The 23,247-nt window shown below is 59.7% G+C and overlaps 1 protein-coding gene across 19 annotated transcripts in view; it reads right to left on the bottom strand.

Moving 5' to 3' along the window:
* The window catches only part of OBSCN (obscurin, cytoskeletal calmodulin and titin-interacting RhoGEF), a 235,646-nt gene that overhangs the window by 52,472 nt on the left and 159,927 nt on the right, over positions 1 to 23,247 (bottom strand). For 9 of the 19 annotated variants that reach the window (XM_069590448.1, XM_069590454.1, XM_069590449.1 and 6 more), the window contains 20 exons: positions 22,040 to 22,303; positions 20,630 to 20,893; positions 19,592 to 19,855; positions 19,004 to 19,267; positions 14,308 to 14,571; positions 13,728 to 13,991; positions 12,929 to 13,192; positions 12,338 to 12,601; positions 11,755 to 12,018; positions 11,178 to 11,441; positions 10,247 to 10,513; positions 9,728 to 9,994; positions 9,092 to 9,364; positions 8,245 to 8,514; positions 7,737 to 7,933; positions 7,484 to 7,559; positions 4,974 to 5,246; positions 3,671 to 3,937; positions 1,144 to 1,416; positions 138 to 413 (listed from right to left, as the gene is read on the bottom strand). In XM_069590448.1, coding sequence (XP_069446549.1) covers positions 138 to 413; positions 1,144 to 1,416; positions 3,671 to 3,937; positions 4,974 to 5,246; positions 7,484 to 7,559; positions 7,737 to 7,933; positions 8,245 to 8,514; positions 9,092 to 9,364; positions 9,728 to 9,994; positions 10,247 to 10,513; positions 11,178 to 11,441; positions 11,755 to 12,018; positions 12,338 to 12,601; positions 12,929 to 13,192; positions 13,728 to 13,991; positions 14,308 to 14,571; positions 19,004 to 19,267; positions 19,592 to 19,855; positions 20,630 to 20,893; positions 22,040 to 22,303 — 5,079 coding nt within the window. The remainder of the gene's footprint in view (positions 1 to 137; positions 414 to 1,143; positions 1,417 to 3,670; positions 3,938 to 4,973; positions 5,247 to 7,483; positions 7,560 to 7,736; positions 7,934 to 8,244; positions 8,515 to 9,091; positions 9,365 to 9,727; positions 9,995 to 10,246; positions 10,514 to 11,177; positions 11,442 to 11,754; positions 12,019 to 12,337; positions 12,602 to 12,928; positions 13,193 to 13,727; positions 13,992 to 14,307; positions 14,572 to 19,003; positions 19,268 to 19,591; positions 19,856 to 20,629; positions 20,894 to 22,039; positions 22,304 to 23,247) is intronic. The other 10 variants (XM_069590452.1, XM_069590441.1, XM_069590453.1 and 7 more) reach the window with 8 other exon arrangements.

The following is a 23,247-nucleotide window of genomic DNA, read 5'->3' on the forward strand; positions in this document are numbered from 1 at the left end:
GTGGGCCCCGAGCCCACTCCGCCTGTGGGGCCACAGACAGCCCCCAACAGCTTCTGAAGTGGAAATGCCTCGTCCCCCCACCCAGCTTCCCCAGAGCCCTGGGCCCGAGCTGCGGCAGGCAGGCCCAAGCCACTCACCCAGGACAGTGAGCCTCGCGGAGGCGACAGCATCGTGAGCAGCAAAGGTGACCTCGCCAGCGTGGTGCGGCTGGGCCCGGTGCAGCAGCAGGGCGTGGTGGCTGCCATCGGCAGCCACGGTCCAGTCCGCGTCATCGGGCTGCACGGAGGCTCCATTTATGTACCAAGTCGCCTCGCCCACGGGCACCGTCTCGCTAAGGGTGCAGCTGAAGCTGGCCTGCCCCCCGGCGCGCACGGTCACATCCTGGGGCGCCTCCAAGACCTCTAGACGCCAGCCTGTGGGGCGGGGTAGGGTGGCAGTGTGAGCACAGGGCTGGGGGGACCTGGGGGCACTCAGAAACACCTATGTCACCCCCAGCCCACAGCCCCAGAGCAGAGGAGGGCGCCTAGCCTCCCGCTCCTCCCACCTCTGGGAGCAGCCTCAGAGATCAACGTCCCCAGCACAACCACTCTGCACTCTCCTGTCTCAGAGATCACTGCCCTTCCCAGAGGCCCCAGCTCCCCCAGCTCCCTCCACCCCCCACCAAGCAGCCAGGTGCCCAGTGGAGGAGTCCCTATGACCCCTGCTGCCCCAGCCCTTGCCTATGACCCCCAGCCAAATATCCAATGGTGGGGGGTGTCTCAGGAACCTAGCCCCTCTCCTGTGACGCCAGCCCCCATACCTCCCCCACAAGGTGGCATCTCCTGGGCGGGCTCTGAGAGGCTCATGTGCCATGTCCCCAGCCTCATCACCACCCCCTGCACCCGAGCAGCGTGGGATCTAGTGAGAGAGGTGAAGAGTCCCACACAAGGGCTCGAGCCCACCCCGTCCCACCCCGCTGCAGCGTGCAGTATTTAGGAGGACGGGTCTGAGAGAGATGCACCCCTGTGGTCCCAGCATCAGCCCCAGCACCCCTGATGCGGGTCATCCCCTGGGCCCCCCCGACCCCTACCCTCCTGCACTCCCGCAGGGGGACATCAGCTGGGGGACCACGGAGAACCGCCCTCCCGAGCCCACAAGTCTGACCTCTGACGGTGAGGAAGGCAGACGTCACCATGTCCCCCGCCAGGAAGGTCACGCGGCAGCTGTCCTGTGGCCGCAGGTTTTTGAGCAGCAGCAGGTGCCGCAGGCCGTTCTCGAAGTAGACCACCTCGGCATTGTCAGAGGTGCGCACGGGCTCATCGTCCAGCAGCCAGGTGTGGGCGGCCACCTCCGGCTGGGACAGGACGCACTCGAACAGCGCCTCGCCGCCCTCGGGCGCCTCCACGTTTTCCAGGCCCTTCACCACCGTGTTCTTGGCTGCAGAAAGACAGTGGCTCAAGGCGTGCTCAGGGCTTTTCCTACCCAGCAACCCAAGAGTCGTGTGGGAGAGCCCCCCTCAGGATGAAGGGCCTCAGAGGATGCGGCCAGGGGGAGGGTGTCTGGGTGTCCACCAGGAGGAGCCACACAGGGACGCCCTAAGGCCCTGGCCATCCCCATACAGGGACGCCCTAAGGCCCTGGCCATCCTCACAGAGGGACATCCTAAGGCCCTGACCATCCCCACGCCGTCACCAGGCCTTGGTTAGGAAGGAGAGTCCGCTCCACCTAACAGGTAAGAAGCCTCACAAATGTTCACAGACTGAAAACTCACCCGAAGCTGCAGCCAGGCTCAAACGCAGACAGAGGCTTCAGCCTCTCAGCTCTGCTGCAGCATGGGCCTCTGGAAAACTGTTCCCTTCCTTTCCTCCCCCAGCCAGGGCTAGCAGACCACTGGGCTGCTCCCCTCACTCACTCGGACCAGACATATCTCTACCCTCATTCTCAGCCTGCTCCGGTTCTCCTGTACACAGAGGCCAGGGGTCAGTGGCGAGCAGCTATGCATGCTCTGCGGAAGCCAGGGTGTCAGGCCTGGGCATGCCAGGCCCCAGATTCAGCTCAGCACCTGGGCCCCAAGGGCTTGCCACCTCCGAGAGCCCATTCCCGTGACGGGCCCCTGGTACCGACACCAGTGCCTTCAAGCTCCGGGGGGCTTCTTGGAGGAGGCAGATCTCTGAGGATGGGCATGACTGAGCCAGGAAGGGGAGGGGTCCAGGAAGCGGAAGCACCTGGAGGGGACAGTGTGGTGGGAATGAAGAGGGATGGGTGGGGGGCAGCAGGGAGCCAGGCCAGTGGAGCGAAGGACACCAAGCAAGGTGAGGGGCGGCAGCCAGGAGCGGAGGCGGGCAGGAACGGAGCACGACGGCACCAAGGCTGCACAGGATGCTGCGGAGGTCTGGACCTCCCCAGAGCCGAGGGCCCACGGCGCCCATCTGCCCACCTGTATCCTTCTCCTCGCTGCACTCCTGGCCCAGGTCTGCTCACGCCATAGGCCAGACTCCCCCACATCCAGGGCTCCTTTATTCCCCGAGTCAGAACTGACAGAACCAACAGGGACTTAGGGGTGCATGTGTCCCACATCGCCGCCGTGCTTGGATGGCTGTGCCCAGCCAGATCGAGGCTGCGGCTGCTCTCGGCAGCGATGAGGTGGTGGGGGTGGGGGTGGAGGGAGGGGGAGGGTTGGGCCTACAGTCACTGCTGGAGCTCACCCTCCTTAACACCTATTTCTACCCAATCCCAGATTTTACAGCAGCAGTGGCAAGCCCCTGAGGCCTCCGTCCTGCCGTCTCCCGCATTTCATTCTCTACTCCCTGCCTGGGGCCCAAAGGCTGTGCCCTAGATGTCCCCAAGCCCCTGCCCCAGCTGCCTCCTTCAGACCAGCTCACACTGCAGCTCCTCACTGCTCCTATCACATTCCGTCACCTCCCACAGCTCCCATCACAGTCCTTCACCTTCCACAGGAAAGCCACCAGTGGAGGGAGGGAGCTCTGTCTGTCCACTGTTGGGCCCCCAGGGGCCGAACAAAGAGTGTTTAACAATGGAGCTGTTGGAGTAGTCTGTGAATGGAATCCAAGTGACCTCAGGGGGACTGTGGCCCAGACCGGGCCCCACCTGCTCTTCCCGTTTTGGATGGCCTCTGACAACTGCCAGCTCTCACCACTGGGAACATTTCAGGTTTTCCCAATCAAACGCGGCCATAGCCAAATGACACCCCCTCCCCTGCAGAGCTGCTCCGTGTCCCCCATGGGGTATCCCTGCCGTGCTGCAAATGGGGAAGTGGGGCTCAGAGTGTCCTCTAAGTGACCAGCCCAGGAAGGGGCAGTGCTGGGGTCTAAACCCGGGACTCGGAGTGAGCCCAGTGGCCCTCCTCTGCTCTAGGACCCAGCCCTGTCTATGGTCCCAAAGGCCCCAGACCCTGCTCATCTACCTGCCAGCCTCGGCCTCCATCCCTCCCCAACAGGGTGTTTGGAATGCAGATCCTTCGAGCAGCCTCTGCCCCGTGTTTCCCAGCTGTTCCATCAGACTGCTTGGGGATGAGAAGGGGTCTGGGTGGGCTGGCTCAGGGCCTAGGACCTGCCTCCTGGGAGCCCCTCTTTCCCGCATCCTGTCACTGCCTGCCACTCCGCCGGCACGGCTCGGCGTGGGCCTCCGCGCAGCTGTCCTGGGCCCGGGGGCTGCCCGCCAGGCGGCCTCACCTTGCACTTGCAGCAGGGCCACCACGCGGGTGCCCGCGGCCTCGCAAGAATAGATGCCGCTGTCACAGGGCAAGGCCGGCCTGAAAGACAGCCTGGCCACGGTCCAGTCCTGCTCTATGACGACACGGTGCCCGTCCGCACACACCGCCTGCTCGTCCATCTTCCACGTGGCCTGCACGGGCCGTGAGTACTGGCAGAGGAGCTCGGCCGGGCCGCCCTCCTCCACTGCCAGGTCCTGCATGGCACTGACCACTTCCACTGTGGGATCTGTCGGCCGACAGGCCAGGCACGCGTCAGCCGGAGCCGCGTGCCTGCGGCCCCCCCACCCTCTGCAGTCAGCGTCAGTGACTCAGAGGCAAGCAGAAGCAGGGCTGTGGCGGAAGGCGGACCCGCCCAGCGACCCAGGGCCCTCTGCGTGGGGCCAACCTCGCCCCCTCGCCCCCCCACTTGCAGCAGACTGTGCTGTTCGTTTACTCTCTATCTGCTGGGCCCCTCCTACCACTGGTCCCTCTGAGCCCCCACTTCCTCTAGCCCGGGACACCTGGTGCCCCAATAGGACAGAAAACCCACACCTGAAAGCCCTCGGACCCGTTCAGGATCCAAAGCTCTGCTGGGCACGGGGCATCCCCAGTCCAACTCGCCCCTTCTCCAGGGGCCTTGTCGCCCACCCCCTCAGGGAGCCCACCCCACCTCCACTTGCTGACATCCCATTCAACAAATCGGCTGCCCCGGGATCTGGGCAAGTGCTCACGTTTACTGTGCAAAAGCACAGAGGAGGCCAGTTGAGAAACTGGGCCCCAAGTGGTTGAAACCACACTGGGCTGTCATGCCAAGAATGCGCAATACCTCTTGACAACAGGCTGAGGGAGTTCCCTGGAAGTCCGCTACCCTCTCCAATGGCTAGCTCTTTCCCAGAAGGGCACAAGACCCTGACCAAACCCACAGCAGCAGAAGCAGCTACAAGCGAGGACAGTGCAGGCCAAGCCCAGGGCTGGGAAGGCTGCCTTCACCTCCAGGCTGCTCTCTGGATGTGTGCCCGAGGAAGGGGCAGCCAGGCCCAAGGCCCCGTGAGCAGGTGGGAACGGGGTCGGCCTCCAGCATCACTGCTGAGTCCGACCTTCTTTCTCATCTACTAGCTAGGACTGCTGCCTGCCCACAGCGCTCACCCCTGGCACACATGGAAAGATGCCCCCTGCATCCTGGGGGGTCAGTCCCCAAACCCCCACCCAGGAAGCCCGCAGGAAGCGTGCAGGGGTAGCAGAGCGGAAGTTTCAGCACAGGGCAGGGTTCCATTGGCTGGTACCTTTGACCAACAACTTGGCCCTGGAGACCAGGGACCCTGCTCGGTAGGTGACGGTGCCTGAGTCAGCCACCCCCAGGCCTGAGAGCGTGAGGGAGTGGACGGTCCCATCACGCACGGAGATGGCACTCTGAGGGCCGTCCTGCAGCAGGGTCCCATCCAGCCACCAGTGGGCCTCCGGCCCACCTGCACGGGACACCTCGCAGGAGAACGTGGCCGCCTCCCCCGCAAAGACGTCCACGTTCTGTAAGCCACGTACCAGGCACGGTGCTGCCTCTGTGCGAGAGGGCAAAAGGAGGGGAGATGGGGTGCCCTGGGTCTGTGGGGCCACACCGCGGTCTACCATTTGGGGCTAACCTGGGTCCACCATGCTGGAGGCAGCCTGGGGATGGGGTGTAGAGATCGACCCTGGCCAGCTGGCACCCCCTGCTCACGGGATGAGACAAGGAGAACACCCACAGTGAGTCTGCGGAGAGCCATCTCAGCCCCCCGCACCCTACAGCACCCTTCACGATGTGTTTGCCTCCATCAGATGAGACCAGTGTCCGCACCTACACCCTTTTCAGTAAGGGAGAACTGACAAGCCTCGAGTCCCTTGGAAGCGGTCCTTAAGGGGTTTGGGGCAGCACAGAAAGGTGAAGTCGTGGGGCCCACCTCTCTGAGAGGGAGGGGGTCTGCTAGGGAAGTGAGCCCTACTTCCTGGGGCTTTGGAAGTAGATGCTTCTCCCATCCTCAGAGGGCCATGTGTCCAGACGTCCCCTAGGGTCCCCTGGCCCCAAGGTTCTGGGGCCCTAGTGCAGAACGCATCCTGCCCTGACCTGCTACACAGGCTGTGAGTCCAGGGGGCTTCCCAGACCCTGTTCTGTGCTGGCACACCCACCCCAGCCAGGCCCTCCCCCAGAGCGCCCCATGTCCCTCCCAGGCGTGCACATCGACACGCCTGTCCCAGGCCCACACCAGTCACTCCGTGTCCTCACAGGCGTGCACATCTAACCACACCCCTAACCTGTCCGCCAGCTCCCTATTCCATCTCCAACACGGTCCCCGAGTCTGCCCATCCTCGCCACCCTAGGCTCACAGCTCTGTCTGAAGCCGCAGCTCATGTCTGTATGTGACAGACAAACGGGCAGGGCCAAGGTACGACCCTCAGTGGGGCCTGCAAGACCCAACCCCGCTCCATGCTGCCCCTCACAGATGCCCACTCTGACGACACATGAGGCCCTTCCCACCCAGCTCTGCTCAGGACACCCAGGATACGGCCCTCTCCTGGTGTCCAGCTTGAGGATGCTGCATTCTGGAGCCTTTCCCAGCCCTAGAGGCCACAGAGCTGGCACCAGAAAACTCACGGTGGGGACACCAGGGGCTCAGGGCACACTTTCCTGCCCCACTCCTCCCCTAACAGACTGGGGACTCCCTGAGGGCAGAGCTGCATCTGGCCCCTCTCAAGGTGGATAATACACATGTGATGGACAGATAACGGGTGGATGACGGATGGAAGAATAGATAGCGGATGGATAGGTGGATGAACAGGTAGACGGTAGACGTACGGATGGGTGGCCAGACAGGCATAAGCAAGGATGGCAGCAGAATGATGGTTAGATGGGTGGGCTGACGACTGATGGCGGGTGGATGGTAGACGGATGGGTAGATACCAAATGCATGGGTAGATGGTGCATGGGTGTATGGATAATGCTGAACAGCTGATGGTGGGTGGATAAACGCATGCCTGATAGATAACAGACTGTGGCTGGATAGATGGATAGGGAATGGATGGTGGGTGAACGGATGGGTAGTTGAATAGATGGGTGTGGGATAAATGGATGGGCAGATGAACAGGGAGGGATGCACGGATGCACGGATGCACGCACAGGTAGACGAATGGATAAGCGGTGGATGGGTTGACGGTCAAGAGATGGCAGAGGGATGGGACCAATACACAAACCAGGAGCAGGACAGCAGGCGACGGGGAGGCCTGCTGGGTCAGAGATGACCGCCTCCCAGGGTCAGAGAGGACCAATTCTGGGGACAGAGTATAACAAGTTGAGGGTCCTTAAATCTTATTTTCCATGCCTGGTTCAGCATCTTTCAAAGCATTCATTTGTCCCAGGTGTGCTACTGGACCAGCATCTGAGAGCCTGTCAGGTACGCAATTGTGTTCAAATAAGAGCACGGGAGCCTAAATCGCAGGAGCAGCTATATGGAGGGTAGAAGCTCAGAAGACCCTGCCTCGACCTCAGGGCCCAAGTCCCCAGCAACCACCCTCCCCACCTTCCCCCTACACACAGCCCTGCTCCTACGTGAGGACTCCCTCACACACCAGAATTTCTCAAGCTTATCTTCACTCGCCCACCTCCAGGGGCTTTAGTGGTCAAGGGTGCAAAGTTGCCAACCCACAGCAAGATCACTGCTGGAAGGCTCAGATTTCTGGCCTCAGCACCTGCCAACAGTTCCTCGAGGAGGGACATGGGGGCATGCACAAGGGGGGAGGCCGGCTGCGGGAGGGGGCTGCCCACCTGTGACCTTCAGCTGGGCCTCCGAGCGACATGAGCCCACTTGGAAACTGATGGTTCCAGCGTCCTCAAGGGTCACCTGATGGAACAGAGATGCACGTGTCAGGCTGGCACTGCCACTTCCACCACCCCGACTTTGCAAGTCGCCAGTGCAACTGCACCGGAGCTGGAAACTTCCCTGTCTCCCAGCCTTTGGGGAAGCAGGTGGGAAGGCCCCGGGAAGCACTGCAGGGCACAGGAGGTCTGGGGACACCACCTTGTGCAGGGTGAGCAAGTGGAGCGTGCCATGCTCCACCGTGATGTCGTTCATCTCGTTGGCCTGCAGGGGCACGCCTCCCAGGGCCCAGTGGGCCTCCTGGCCCGACGCCCTCGACAGTCGGCACCGGAAGTGGGCGTCCTGGCCCTCGCTGAGCTGAGCGTCCTGCAGGGGCTCAAGGATGGTCACCTCAGGAACTGCACGGGGTGAGGGCAGGGCAGGGGCACGGCATCAGCCTCCGTGTCGGAGACGCCCCGCCCCGCCCCACCAAAGCCACCTCCCAGGCCCCTGGGCCTGCCCCCAGCATCCCAGCCCCAACTCCTGAAGACAGGCACACTGGGGGCCGCTCTACGGCAACATCTTGGGTCACCCCAGAATCAGTCATTCAGCGCCAGCTCCCCCACCCTCAAAGGCAGGAAGCCTTGCCATCTCTCTCTGTCCCCTGACAAGGTCTTAACCAAGGTGGGGGTTCCGGCCCGCAAGTGCAGTGAAGCCCGGCTCCTGCTACCTCGGACGGTGAGTTGGGCAGAGGACGTGTGGCGGCCCACGTGGAAGGAGACAGTGCCAGCGTCCTCCGGGGTCACGCTCTTCAGCCGCAGTGTGTGGGTGCAGCCACCCTGCACCGCCACGTCGGTCACCTCGTTGCTCTGCAGCGGCAGGCCCTGCAGGCGCCACTCCGCATCCACGCCAGCCTGTGACACCTCGCAGCTGAACTCCGCCTCCCCATCAGCCTGGACCTCGGTGTCAACCAGGCCCCGCACGATGGTCACCTCAGGCTCTGGCGGGCGAAGGGGGCCTTCACCAGCCTGATCAGAGCACCCGAGCCAAGCTCCCATGTCCCCGACCCCGACTCCTCCCCAGGAAGCCTCCCAGGCTCTCTCACACTCGTCTCCTGCCACAGCCTCTGCCTGCCCCATGGGGGATTCAGCACCCACTGGGCTCACAAACACAGCTCCCTCTCGTGACACTGAGCTCCTGGGGACAGGGCTGGGCTGGGGGTGCCTCTGCTGGGTGGAAGCAGGCGGCTGTGGGGTGGGGGGCTGCTTGTGCCCCTTCCCAACCTGTGGCCAGCCCTGCCCTGGCTGGGACATGATGGAAGCGAGACCTTCAGGACAGACAGGGGCTCAGAGAGAGCTGCCCCACCTGCAGGCAGGGGGGTGTGGAAGGCAGGGCGGTGAGCGGGGCGACGCTCTCCTGTAGGCACACCAGCCCAGAGCAGCGCAGAGGTGAGCACAGGAAGCCTGTGCCCCAAAGGCCTGAGAGCCACCCCGGAACAGCAGCTGGTGGGGGGCTGAGGGAGCCGGTGTGCCCCCGCGGCAGGTGTGCAGGCGGCGGGTGAGGCAGGGGGCGCTCACCTTTGACTTTGAGGAAGGCCAAGGTCTTCTGGCTGCCCGCCATGCAGCTGTACTCGCCCACGTCCTTGGCCTCAAGCCCGTGGATCAGCAGCTCACACGTGGCCCCCTGGCGCCGCATCTCATACTTGGGACTCCTGTGCAGCTCCACACCCTCCTTGAGCCACAGCACGGGGGCCCCAGCCTCCGAATCACTCAGCTGGCAGCAAAGCCGGGCGACACCGCCTGCCTCCTGCTCGGCACTCTGCAGCTCCGTCTTAAACACAGGCCTGGGGGCTGGGGAGGAGCAGGGAGGGCACTCAGAGCTACTAATCAAGGGGTCTGGGGGCTGGGGGGAGCCAGGAGGGGCACTCAGAGCTGCTAATCAAGGGGCCTGGGGGCTGGGGGGAGCAGGGAGGGGCACTCAGAGCTGCTAATCAAGGGGCCTGGGGGCTGGGGGAGCAGGGAGGGGCACTCAGAGCTGCTAATCAAGGGGTCTGGGGGCTGGGGGGAGCCAGGAGGGGCACTCAGAGCTGCTAATCAAGGGGCCTGGGGGCTGGGGGGAGCAGGGAGGGGTGCTCAGAGCTGATCATCAAGGGGCCTGCTGGTTTTAGGGGGGCCCAGGGACTGGGGGAGGGCAGGGGCCAGGGGGAGGCTCACCCCGGACAGAGAGGCTGGCGGTGCTCTGCTCGTGGCCCGTGTCACAGGTGTAGAGGCCAGCATCCTCCTGCTCGGCCCCGTGCACCAGCAGCTCAGCGGCTGTGCCTTCCAGCGCCATCTGGTACTTGGCACACGGGAAGAGCTGCAGGGAGCCCTTGCGCCACTCCACGCTGCTGCCCGCCCGGCTCAGCTCACAGCGCAGGCGAGCCGTCGCGCCCTCGTCTACCTCCTGGGCCTGCAGCTCTTGAAGGAACCTCACGGGCGCAGCTACAGGCGGAGGCAGAACGTGAGGGTGGGAGCAGCTATGGGGGCGGGGGGCCACAGGGACGCAGCTCTCGGGACAGCGGTGGGCGGGGGGCATCACCTCAGGCCTGCCCACCCCTAGGGAGCCAGGGTTGCCTCCCCCGTGTGTGCCCTCAGGGGACGGCAGCAGGTTGGGGGGGGCGTCACCCCAGGCCTGCCCACCCTGAGGGAGCCAGGGTCGCCTCCCCCGTGTGTGGGGCCGGCCTGGGCGCGCACCTGTGATGGAGAGGGTGGCGCTGGTGGTCTGGGAGCCGCAGCTGCACGTGTACTCCCCCGTGTCCTCCCGGCGCAAGCCCCTCAGCACCAGCTCTGCCACATGGCCCCGCTGCCGCGGCTCCCGGCGCCCATCGGCCTGCACCTCCAGGCCCCCCTTACTCCAGACGACGGTGGCCCCAGGCTCGGAGAGCTCACACTGCAGGATGGCCGAGGTACCCTCCTCAGCCTGCAGGCTCTGCAGCGGCTTCCGGAACACCACCTGTGGGGCTGTGGAGTGGGGATGGGGTGGAGGGGAGAGGGAAGGTCAGCCCCAAGCCTGAGGCCCAGTCACCCAGAGAGGAGACTGGCACCCCAAATTCAGTCAGACCCACTGAGGGCCTTGGCAAGGCCTGCCTCACCCGCCCACAGGGCCCACTGCCTCAGGCTCCTCTGGACGATCGGGGTGGGAGTGGGGTCACGGGCCAGGGTCTACTCTAAGGGAGAGGAGGGGCTGCAGTGGGGGCCGTGAAAGGGACCCAGGGGGTTCTCATGCCGACCTCCACCCAGGAAGCCCACAGGCAGGTCTGTGTCCCTCCAGCCATTGAGGTGGAAAAGGGGGGGACCTGCTAAGCCCCCAGGGCAGGGCCACGCCCCCCAGATACTGACTAGAGGCTGTGGAGCATGGGGGAACGTGGACTGCATTAGGACAGGCAGGGGGCGGGCACGAGGTGGGAATTCCATTACACATGAGGGTGAGCCGGGGAGGCCATCCCACTGGAGAGCACAACCCAGGCAGGGGACACTGAACAGAGAGTTTGGCAGGTGAGCAGGTGGGCGACAGACAGAAGCTGCACACAACACAGAGGAGACGGCTGCCCACGCGAGGCTGGCATGGGCGCAGGAGTCGGGCACACACACAGGCTCCCAGACCAGCCCGCAAGCCCATCCTCACCCATGACTGTCAGCGAGGCTGAGGTCCTCTCCTGCCCACACACACACGAGTACTCCCCGGCATCCTCCGCGGTCAGCTCACGGATCTCCAGCTCACACACGGCTCCCTTCTGCCTCAGGCTCACTCTGTCCCCGGCTCTGAGGGTCTCGGGCCCCTTCCTCCACTCCACGGGGGCCGCCTTGCTCAGCTCACAGCGCAGAGTGACCGTGGTCCCTTTCACGGCCTCCTTGCTTCTCAGTCTTCCTATGAACTCAGCAGGCAGAGCTGAGGACAGAGAGACATGAATATCAGCGTCTTGGGAGAACTCTGAAGGCAGGACATGACAAGACAGAGAAAAAGACATACGCTCCCACAGGACACAGGACAGAGCCTGCAGTGAGACAAGAGGTGTGGGGCCACTCGGAGCCTGGTTTCCCATGGGCCACACCAAGCCCAGGCAGGAGGAAGGAGCTCTGGGGAGTTACGGCGAGAGGGCGGCGCTGAGACGCGGAGGGAAGGTGGGATTGAGTGCAGGGAGACGACACGAAGTCAGTGACTGGTACCAAACCCAGCTCCGCCTGCCACACGCGGTCTTTACCCCTGACGGTGAGCGTGGCTGAGGTCCTCTCCTGCCCGCACACGCACAAGTACTCCCCGGCATCCTCCGCGGTCAGCTCCCGGATCTCCAGCTCACACACGGCCCCGTCCTGCCTCAGGCTCACTCTGTCCCCGGCTCTGAGGGTCTCGGGCCCCTTCCTCCACTCCACGGGGGCCGCCTTGCTCAGCTCACAGCGCAGCTTGGCTGTGGCCCCTTCCACGGCCTCCTCCTTCCTGAGACCCTTCAGGAACTTGGCAGGCAGGGCTAGAAATGGGCAGAAAGACACAAAGACTCTTAGGCTCTCTGTACACACAGATGAAGTAGGAAATGGAGAGTACACGGAAGACACAACCCAGCTGGACACAGGTATGCTGGGTGTGCCAGCACACACTGTGACTGTGACTTTAAAAGGTCCCACCTGTACACGTGCCGAAGAACAGACGGGGAACGAGACAAGGAGAACAGAACAGTTAGGAAAGGAAAAGGAGCCGGGCAGTGAGTGAACAGGGCAGGAAAGGGAACTGAGAGCAGAGACGAAGAGCAGCCACCAAACACCGGCCACGCTGCCACACGCGGTCTTTACCCCTGACGGCGAGCGCGGCTGAGGTCCTCTCCTGCCCGCACACGCACGAGTACTCCCCGGCGTCCTCCGTGGTCAGCTCACGGATCTCCAGCTCACACACGGCTCCCTCCTGCCTCAGGCTCACTCTGTCCCCGGCTCTGAGGGTCTCGGGCCCCTTCCTCCACTCCACGGGGGCCGCCTTGCTCAGCTCACAGCGCAGCTTGGCTGTGGCCCCTTCCATGGCCTCTTCCTTCCTCAGACCCTTTGTGAACCTGGCAGGCAGGGCTGGAGGGGGTCAGAAACACACAAACACTCGAATGCTCTCTGAACCCACAGAAGGAAACAGGATACAGAGAGTGCACAGAAGACATATAACCCAACCGGACTTGGCCCACCTGCTGGGGGGCCAGCACACACTGCGACTGTGGCTTTAAAAGGTCCCACCTGTACATGCACCACGGAACAGACACGGGACATGACAGAGCCAAAGAAAATAATTATGGGAGGAAAAGGAGCAGGCTCGTGAACTAGCAGGGCAGAAAAGGGAACTGAGAGCAGAGAGACGAAGGGCAGCTGCCAAACGCCAGCCACGTGGCCACACGCGGTCTTTACCCCTGATGGCGAGCGTGGCTGAGGTCTTCTCCTGCCCACACACGCACGAGTACTCCCCAGCATCCTCCACGGTCAGCTCACGGATCTCCAGCTCACACACGGCTCCCTCCTGCCTCAGGCTCACTCTGTCCCCGGCTCTGAGGGTCTCGGGCCCCTTCCTCCACTCCACGGGGGCCGCCTTGCTCAGCTCACAGCGCAGCTTGGCCGTGGCCCCTTCCACGGCCTCTTCCTTCCTCAGACCTTTTGTGAACTTGGCAGGCAGGGCTGGAGGGGGTCAGAAAGACACAAACACTCTAATACTCTCTGAACCCATAGGTGAGATAGGTCCTGGACATCACAGAGAAGACACAGCACCCACTGGACACAGGCCACAGGCTGGGCGCCCCAGGCTCACACCCTGGACTACGGCCCCTCAGCCCAGTCCGTCCAGTGTGCCTGTGGCCCCTTCCACAGACTCCTCAGGCCTCACGTCTGTGAATCTGGTGGGCAGGGCACGGGAGGGCTCCAAGGTGTGGAGAACATCGGATTCCAGAGGCCACTGGGGGACAGGACGTGACAGGATGGAGTGAAAGACACAGACCCCAAAGGGACACAGGACAGAACCTTCAGTGACACGAGGCGGGGAAGCAGCTCAGAGGCTGGTTCCTTGTGATTCACACACATGCCAGGAAGGAGGAAGGAATTCTGTTTAGTTATGGGAAGAGGGCAAGGCTGAGATGAGGAGGGATGAGTGCAAGATGCCGTGAGTCCATAACTGGACACCAAAACCCAGCTCCGCTTGGCCACACGCGGTCTTTACCCCTGACGGCGAGCGTGGCTGAGGTCCTCTCCTGCCCGCACATGCACGAGTACTCCCCAGCATCCTCCACGGTCAGCTCACGGATCTCCAGCTCACACACGGCTCCCTCCTGCCTCAGGCTCACTCTGTCCCCGGCTCTGAGGGTCTCGGGCCCCTTCCTCCACTCCACGGGGGCCGCCTTGCTCAGCTCACAGTGCAGTATGGCTGTGGCCCCTTCCACGGCCTCTTCCTTTCCCAAACCTTTTGCAAACTTTGCAGGCAGGGCTGGAGATAGTCGTAAAGACACAGACTATCACACTTTCTGTATACACAGAAGCAGCAGGACGTGGGCAGTACACCGAAGACACAACACCCAGCTCGACTTGGCCCACCTGCTGGTTGTGCCCAGCACACACTGTGACTGTGACTTTAAAAGATCTGCACACGCGCCACAGAACAGACAGGAAACGTGACAGAGACAAAATAGTTACGGAAGCAAAAGGAATGGGATAGTAAGTAGCAGGGCAGAAAGGGGACTGAGAGCAGAGAGACGAAGGGCAGCCTCCAGACGCCAGTGCACGTGGTCACACGTGGTCTTTACCCCTGACAGCGAGTGTGGCTGAGGTCTTCTCCTGCCCACACATGCACGAGTACTCCCCAGCATCTTCCGCGGTCAGGCCATGGATCTCCAGCTCACACATGGCTCCCTCCTGCCTCAGGCTCACTCTGTCTCCGGCTCTGAGGGTCTCGGGCCCCTTCCTCCACTCCACGGGGGCCGCCTTGCTCAGCTCACAGCACAGCGTGGCTGTGGCCCCTTCTGTAGCCTCCTTGGTCTTCAGTTCTTTGATGAACCGAGCAGGCATGGCTGCAGAGAGTTAGATGGACAGAAGCCATCAACCCCGATAAAGGACTGGGGGTCTCACCTGAACGTTCAGGATGGGATAGATGCAGGATGGGGGGAGGACGTGGAAGGAAGCGGACCAGAGCATGTGTGATAGTGAAATCCTCTCCATATTGCTCAGTAAGTTGCAGGTTGCGAGAGACTGGCTCCGTCCAAGCCTCTTTCTTCTCAGAGTTCATCTGTCCTACTTATGTCTTTTCCTATTGTCTGACGGCCCACCTCATCTACACCCAGAGTCCACGCCATGCTCTTCCAGCTCACGACTTACACACGCAGCAAGGCAATGGACAACTCGCCAGGAGGCACCTTCCAGCCGTGAGAAGCACTGCCCCACCGACACCCCTCGTTTGTGGTTCCCGTCCCAGGTAAGGCGTCAGCCACATGGGGCCTACGTCTGGGCACACTGCAGGCCTTCCCTGCCTCCACCAGGTCCCACCTCATTCACCTTACACATTCCTTTCCCGACTCCACTGGACCCCCACTCTCCTGACTCAGATCTCTTAGACCCCAGTGGATTCCAGCCTTGGCCTTCTAACCCTGCCCCCTAGCCCTCCAACCTGCAGTCCGCTCTCGCATCCCAATTCCAGGCAGAGCGCGAGCGTCACAAGTTACAGCTGATCACAGCTCATCCTGGTTACACCCTGCTGTGGCCTGAATCACATCCCTCAAAATTCGTACGTTGGAGCCTAACCCCAGGATGCAGAATGGAGATGTATTTGATGAGGCAGCCGAGGTGGACGAGCTCACTGCGGTGGAAGCTAACCCAACATGACCGGTTCCCTTATAAAAAGAGTATATTACGACACAGATGCCCAGACAGGGATGACCATGTGAGGGCGTGGGAAGAAGACGGCCAACTACATGCCAAGGAGAGAGGTCTCAAGAGAAACCAGCCCTGCCACATCCTAGCCTCAGGCTTCCTGCTTCTAGGGCTGGGAGGAAACCATTTTTCTGAGGTTTAAGCCACTACTATACTGGTAAGCCATTTAGATTTTGGTACCAGGAGTGGGCTGCTACTGTAACAAATACCTAAAATTATGGAGTTCTCTTTGGAACTGGGTGATGGGTGGAAGCTGGGAGAGGTCTGAGGTGCATGTTAGATAAACCTAGATTGCTTGAAGAGATTTCCAGGGGAAATATGGATTCAAAAAGTGCTCCTGAAAAAAAATAAATAAATAAAAAAGTGCTCCTGGCAAGGCCTCATATGGAAATGCATTGTTGGAAACTGGAAGAAAGGCAATCCTTTTATAAAGCAGTGAAGGATTTGGCTGAATGATGTGTCCCAGAGTTTTATGGAAGGTAGAACTTACAAGTGAACTTGGGTATTTTTAGCTGAGGTAATTCCTAAGTCAAGCATTGAGGGCACAGACTGACTGCTCCTTGTTGCTTATGGTAAAATGTAAGAGAACAGAGTTATATTGAAGAAGGAAGTATTTAAACAAAGAGAAACCAAACATGGATACCTTAGAAATTTTTCAGCCTATTGAAATTTCAAAAAAAAAAAAAAAAGAGAGAGAGAGAACACTTGTTCTGGAGAGAATACTAAGTGTGTGGTTGGAAATCATTTGGTAAAGAGATTTTTAACTGTGAGTCTCAGATCCAATCTTAGAAAAGCCAGGAACAGAAATGGAATCACCCAGGAGGCTGTGTGGAAGGCTCTTGTCTGAAATCTTGGACTGCTGTGAATTATAAAGGAGACCACCAAGGCTTCTGAGAACTTTGTATCAACAGAAACACTGCCAGCCATGAAAATCAGGCTCAGAAGGCACAGGATGGAAGATGGGTGGGCCAATATAGCTATGCAGCTGGGACAGGGACCATCCTTCACAGTTGGGAATAACCCCAAAGGCAATTCAGAAGTCAGCAAGACCACAGCATCCACAGTCCCAGGAGGCCACCTCTGTGCAGGGCCCAGAAGACAGCGTATTGAGCCAGAGGATCATTCTCTAATCTTGAAAATCTCACAGAATTTGTCCTTAGTAGGGGCCAGATTTCTGTGGAACCAGTGGCTTCTTTCTTCTTTCCTATTTCTTTCTTTTGCAATGGGGATATCTACCCCATGCCTGTTTCACTGAAGTATTTTGGAAGCACAGAACTTGTCTGATGTTTCCGGTTTACAACTGCAGAGGAATTCTGCCTCAGGATGAATCATACCTCCAGTCTCACAAACACTTGATTTAGATGAGATTTAGATGAGACTTTGGATTTAGCCTGACACTAAAATAGGTTAAAATTTTGGGGTTTGGGGTAAATGTACTCTGCATGTCAGAACATGCATTTTTGGATCAAGAAACCGAGTATCATGGACTGAACCATTTTGCTTTTCACTCCCGTCATGTCCAACTCTTTGCGACCCCATGAACTGTAGCAGGCTTCCCTGTGCATCATCAACTCTCAGAGCTTGCTCAAACTCATGTTCATCAAGTCAGTGATGCCATCCAGCCATCTCTTCCCCTCTTACCCTCTTCTCCTCCTGCCCTCAAACTTTCCCAGCATCAGGGTCTTTTCCAATGAGTCAGCTCTTCGCATCGGGTGGCCAAAGTACTGGAGCTTCAGCTTCAGCACCAGTCCTTCCAATGGACATTCAGGACTGATTTCCTTTAGGACTGACTGGTTTAATCTCCTTGCAGTTCAAGGGGCTCTTAAGAGCCTTCTCAAATACTACAGTTCGAAAGCATTAATTCTTCGGTGCTCAGCTTTCTTTATGGTCCAAATCTTTATGGACTGAATCATCAAATTTATATCAATCAAATTTATATACTGAAGTCTTAACCCTCAGGAACTAAGAAGGTGAAGTTATTTGGAAATAAGGTTTTTGTAGAGGTAATTAGGGTAGCATGGAGTTACCGGGAGGGTGACTAATTCAATTTAACTTATAAGTATTCTTATAAGAAGAGAAGATTAGAACACAGGACACGCAAAAGGGTGACCAGGTGAAGACAAAGAGAGAGCGTGGCTATCTTCAAGCCAAGGAGGGAAGTCTCCCGCAGACACCTGGATCCTGGACTTCCAGCCTCCAAGACTATGTAACCTGCATGTCAGAACACACATTTTTGGATCAAGAAACCGAGTATTACGGACTGAATCACTGGATCACTGAATCAATGAATGTGTCTTTTGAGTCACCTGTGTGCGGTATTTGTTACACAGGCTAGGTTTTCTGAGACAGAGCTCTTTAGAGGCTGCACAAAAGTTCCAAGGTCAGTCAAATGCTGTCTGATTAGCACAGCACTGGAGGGCTTGGTCTGCCTGCCGCCTGCTCCCTGCACTCCCGAACACTGCGCTTCAGTCCTCGGTGCAGCTCTCTCACCAGCATGAACGACCCCACTGCACACCTGGGTCCGGAGCCCGCACACACCCTCAGACCCCACTGCACACCTGGGTCTGGAGCCCGCACACACCCTCAGCCTCGGCCTCAGCCTCGGCTGAGGGCAGCTCTCTAAACCACAATGCCTGTTTGCTGGTGCCTCCCCGAGTGTCCTTGCACCAGGCACCCCTGGGGTCTGCACCCACAGGGCCTAGGCAGGGTTGGCCTGTGTTTCTGTGAAGTGGGTTGTGACCCTGAGACAGCAGTAACACAGGGAGAGCACACTACACGTGGCAGAGAGGAGTCACGAGCGTGGCCACGTGCAGTCTTCACCTCGACACCGGTGCGGCCACACACACCCCGCAGAGTCCACGCCCCCAGGTCACAGATCTCCAGCTCACACGCGGCCCCGTTCTGCCCCAGGCGCCCTATGTCCCGTATTTGAGGAGCTCAGGCCCCTTCCTCCACTCCACAGGGGCTGCCTTGCTCAGCTCACAATGAGGGGTGGCTGTGGCCCCTTCTGTGGCTTTTTATTCCTCAGGTGTTTTGTGAAATTGGTGGGCAGGACTGGTCACAAAGACAAACACGCCGTCACACTAGGCGAACACACAGAGAAGACATCAGGGGAAAAGAACAGCAGGAACACAACAGCCAGGCGGACACGGGCCACGCCCGGGCCGGGCCACGGACACACCGTGCCTGGGGCTTCCCCCAGCGCAGCCCTGCAGTGGGCTTCCAGGCCCTTCCTGGGCATCACCCGACAGGCAGGGCTGGGAGCGTCAGTGACACGGACACCATGAGCTTCTCTGCAGAACTGCTGGGAAGGAAGTGACAGGACGGGGGAAACGACACGGACTCTGACAGGACGACAGAACAGCGTCACTGGCGACACGGTGGATGGTGGAAGTGGACCAACTGCCGGTTTCCGTGGTTCACACATCAGCACAGGAGGGTGAAGGAGGTTCCACAGTCTCCTGGAAACAGGCGGTACTGAGACAGGGAGGGAGCATGCAGTGAGTGCAGAAGGCGGCCGTGAGGTCAGTGACTGGACACCAGACACAGCTCCGCCTGGCCACACGCGGTCTTTACCCCTGATGGCGAGCGTGGCTGAGGTCCTCTCCTGCCCACACACACACGAGTACTCCCCGGCATCCTCCGCGGTCAGCTCACGGATCTCCAGCTCACACACGGCCCCCTCCTGCCTCAGGCTCACTCTGTCCCCGGCTCTGAGGGTCTCAGGCCCCTTCTTCCACTCCACGGGGGCCGCCTTGCTCAGCTCACAGCGCAGCTTGGCTGTGGCCCCTTCCACGGCCTCTTCCTTCTTCAGGCCTTTTGTGAACTTGGCAGGCAGGGCTGGAGATGGTCAGAAACACACAAACACTATCACACTTTCTGAACACACAGTCCACAGGATGGGAACAGTGCACGGAAGACACAAAACCCAACGGGACTTGGCCCACCTGCTGGGGGGGCCAGCACACACTGTGACCGTGACTTTAAAAGGTCCAACGGTACATGCACCACGGAACAGACACGGGGCATGACAGGGAGAACAGAAGAATTATGGGAGGAAAAGGAGCACGATAGTGCATTAGCAAGCTAGGAAAGGGAGCTGAGAGCAGAGAGACGGAGGGCAGCCTCCAAATGCCAGCCCATGTGGTTATACGCAGTCTTTACCCCTGACGGCGAGTGTGGCTGAGGTCCTCTCCTGCCCACACACGCACGAGTACTCCCCGGCATCCTCCGCGGTCAGCTCACGGATCTCCAGCTCACACACAGCTCCCTCCTGATTCACCCGCAGTCTGCCCCCAGCTCTGAGGGTCTCAGGCCCCTTCCTCCACTCCACGGGGGCCGCCTTGCTCAGCTCACAGCGCAGCTTGGCTGTGGCCCCTTCCATGGCCTCCTCCTTCCTTAGACCCTTCATGAACTTGGCAGGCAGGCCTGGAGGGGGTCAGAAAGACACAAACACTCGAATGCTCTCTGAACCCACAGGTGAGATAGGTCCTGGACATCACAGAGAAGACACAGCACCCACTGGACACAGGCCACAGGCTGGGCACCCCAGGCTCACACCCTGGACTACGGCCCCTCAGCCCAGTCCGTCCAGTGTGCCTGTGGCCCCTTCCACAGCCTCCTCAGGCCTCACGTCTGTGAATCTGGTGGGCAGGGCAGGAGAGGGCTCGAAGGTGTGGAGAACATCAGATTCCAGAGGCCACTGGGGGACAGGATGTGACAGGATAGAGTGAAAGACGCAGACCCCCATGGGACACAGGACAGAACCTGCAGTGACGCGAGGGTGGGAAGAAGCTCAGAGGCTGGTTCCTTGTGATTCACACACATGCCAGGAAGGAGGAAGGAAATCCAAAGTTACGGGAAGAAGGGGGCTTCCCCGGTGGCTCAGTGGTAGAGAATAACCCTGCCATGCAGGAGACGCAGGAGACAGGTTTCATCCCTGGGTCGGGAAGATGCCCTGGAGGGGGGCATGGGAACCTACTCCAGTATTCTTGCCTGGAGGACCGCATGGACAGAGGAGCCTGCTGGGCTAAGGTCCCCAGGATCACAAAAGAGTCACAACTGAAGTGACTAGGCACAGCACAGCACTGCACATGGGGAAACAGTGCTGCCGAGACGAGGAGGGAGGTGGGGTGAGTGCAGGAGGCCGTGAGTCAGTAACTGGACACCAAACAGCTCCGCCTGGCCACACACGGTCTTTACCCCTGACGGCGAGTGTGGCTGAGGTCTTCTCCTGCCCACACACGCACGAGTACTCCCCAGCATCCTCCGCGGTCAGCTCACGGATCTCCAGCTCACACACGGCTCCCTCCTGCCTCAGGCTCACTCTGTCCCCGGCTCTGAGGGTCTCGGGCCCCTTCCTCCACTCCACGGGGGCCGCCTTGCTCAGCTCACAGCGCAGCTTGGCTGTGGCCCCTTCCATGGCCTCTTCCTTCTTCAGACCTTTTGTGAACTTGGCAGGCAGGGCTGGAGACGGTCAGAAACACACAAACACTATCACACTTTCTGAACACACACAGTCCACAGGATGTGAACAGTGTACGGAAGACATAAAATCCAACGGGACTTGGCCCACCTGCTGGGGGGCCGGCACACACTGTGACCGTGACTTTAAAAGGTCCAACGGTACATGCACCACGGAACAGACACGGGGCATGACAGGGAGAACAGAATTATTATGGAAAGACAAGGCACAGACTAGTGAGTGAGCAAGGGAGAAACGGGAACTGAGAGCAGAGAGATGACTATGTGTTGTTCCGTGATTAAATTGTGTCCAATTCTTTGCAACCGTGTGGACTACAGCATGCCAGTCTTCCCTGTCCTTCACCATCTCCTGGAGTGTTCTCAAATTCATATCCATTGAGTGGGTGATGCCATCCAACCATCTCATCCTCTGTCATCCCTCTCTCCTCCTGCCTTTCATCTTTTCCCACATCAGGGTCTTTTCCAAGTCCGCTCTTTGCATCAGGTGGCCACAGTGCTGGAGCTTCAGATGGGCAGCCACCAAACGCCAGGCCATGTGGTCACATGCAGTCCTCACCCCTGACAACGAGCCTGCCCAAAGACCTCTCCTGCCCACACACACTCCCCTGCAACCATTAGAGCCGAGCCATGATCTCCAGCTCACACGCTGCCCCGTCCTGCCCCAGGCACAGTCTTATTTCCGTCTCAAGGTTTTCGGTCCAATCCTCCAGTCCTCATGGACCACCCTGCTCAGCTCACAGCACAGTATGGCCATGCTCCCTTCTGTGGCCTCTGCATGGTTCAGACCCGTTATGAGCCTGGCAGGCAGGGCTGAGGAGGGCTACGAGGTCACTGAGAACATCAGACTCTCAGGGCAACTCTCTCCAGGACACAAAACCCCACAAACTGCAAAAGACCACAGTACAAACAAGTAAAGAGATGCGCAGATGGTGACGGAGGCAAACGTCCCGGACGGAACAGTGGACACACAGCACTGGACACTGACGTCTACTGAACGAGGAACCGGAGCCAGAGACATCTGCAGGCACCCAGGTGGGAAGATGCAGAAAGGCACAGAATCCTACAGTGAGACACAGACCACACGCAAACATGAAGCCATAGGTCCCTGGGGCCTCTCACGGTCTTTACCCGTGACGGCGAGCGTGGCTGAGGTCCTCTCCTGCCCGCACATGCACGAGTACTCCCCAGCATCCTCCGCGGTCAGCTCATGGATCTCCAGCTCACACACAGCTCCCTCCTGCCTCAGGCTCACTCTGCCCCCGGCTCCGAGGGTCTCGGGCCCCTTCCTCCACTCCACGGGGGCCGCCTTGCTCAGCTCACAGCGCAGCGTGACCGTGGTCCCTTCTGTGGCCTCCTCCTTCCTCAGGCCCTTTGTGAACTTGGCAGGCAGGGCTGGAGATGGTCAGAAACACACAAACACTATCACACTTTCTGAACACACACAGTCCACAGGATGGGAACAGTGCACAGAAGACATAAAATCCAACGGGACTTGGCCCACCTGCTGGGGGGCCGGCACACACTGTGACCGTGACTTTAAAAGGTCCAACGGTACATGCACCACGGAACAGACACGGGACATGACAGGGAGAACAGAATTATTATGGAAAGACAAGGCACAGACTAGTGAGTGAGCAAGGGAGAACCGGGAACTGAGAGCAGAGAGATGACTATGTGTTGTTCCGTGATTAAACTGTGTCCAGCTCTTTGCAACCGTGTGGACTACAGCATGCCAGGCTTCCCTGTCCTTCACCATCTCCTGGAGTGTTCTCAAATTCATATCCATTGAGTGGGTGATGCCATCCAACCATCTCATCCTCTGTCCCCTCTCTCCTCCTGCCTTTCATCTTTTCCCACATCAGGGTCTTTTCCGAGTCCGCTCTTTGCATCAGGTGGCCACAGTGCTGGAGCTTCAGATGGGCAGCCACCAAACGCCAGGCCATGTGGTCACATGCAGTCCTCACCCCTGACAACGAGCCTGCCCAAAGACCTCTCCTGCCCACACACACTCCCCTGCAACCATTAGAGCCGAGCCATGATCTCCAGCTCACACGCTGCCCCGTCCTGCCCCAGGCACAGTCTTATTTCCGTCTCAAGGGTTCTGATCCAATCCTCCAGTCCTCATGGACCACCCTGCTCAGCTCACAGCACAGTATGGCCATGCTCCCTTCCGTGGCCTCTGCATGGTTCAGACCCTTTGTGAGCCTGGCAGGCAGGGCTGAGGAGGGCTACGAGGTCACTGAGAACATCAGACTCTCAGGGCAACTCTCTTCAGGACACAAAACCCCACAAACTGCAAAAGACCACAGTACAAACAAGTAAAGAGATGCGCAGAT

This window comes from Ovis canadensis, chromosome 5, assembly GCF_042477335.2.
Source record: "Ovis canadensis isolate MfBH-ARS-UI-01 breed Bighorn chromosome 5, ARS-UI_OviCan_v2, whole genome shotgun sequence".
NCBI lineage: Eukaryota > Metazoa > Chordata > Mammalia > Artiodactyla > Bovidae > Ovis > Ovis canadensis.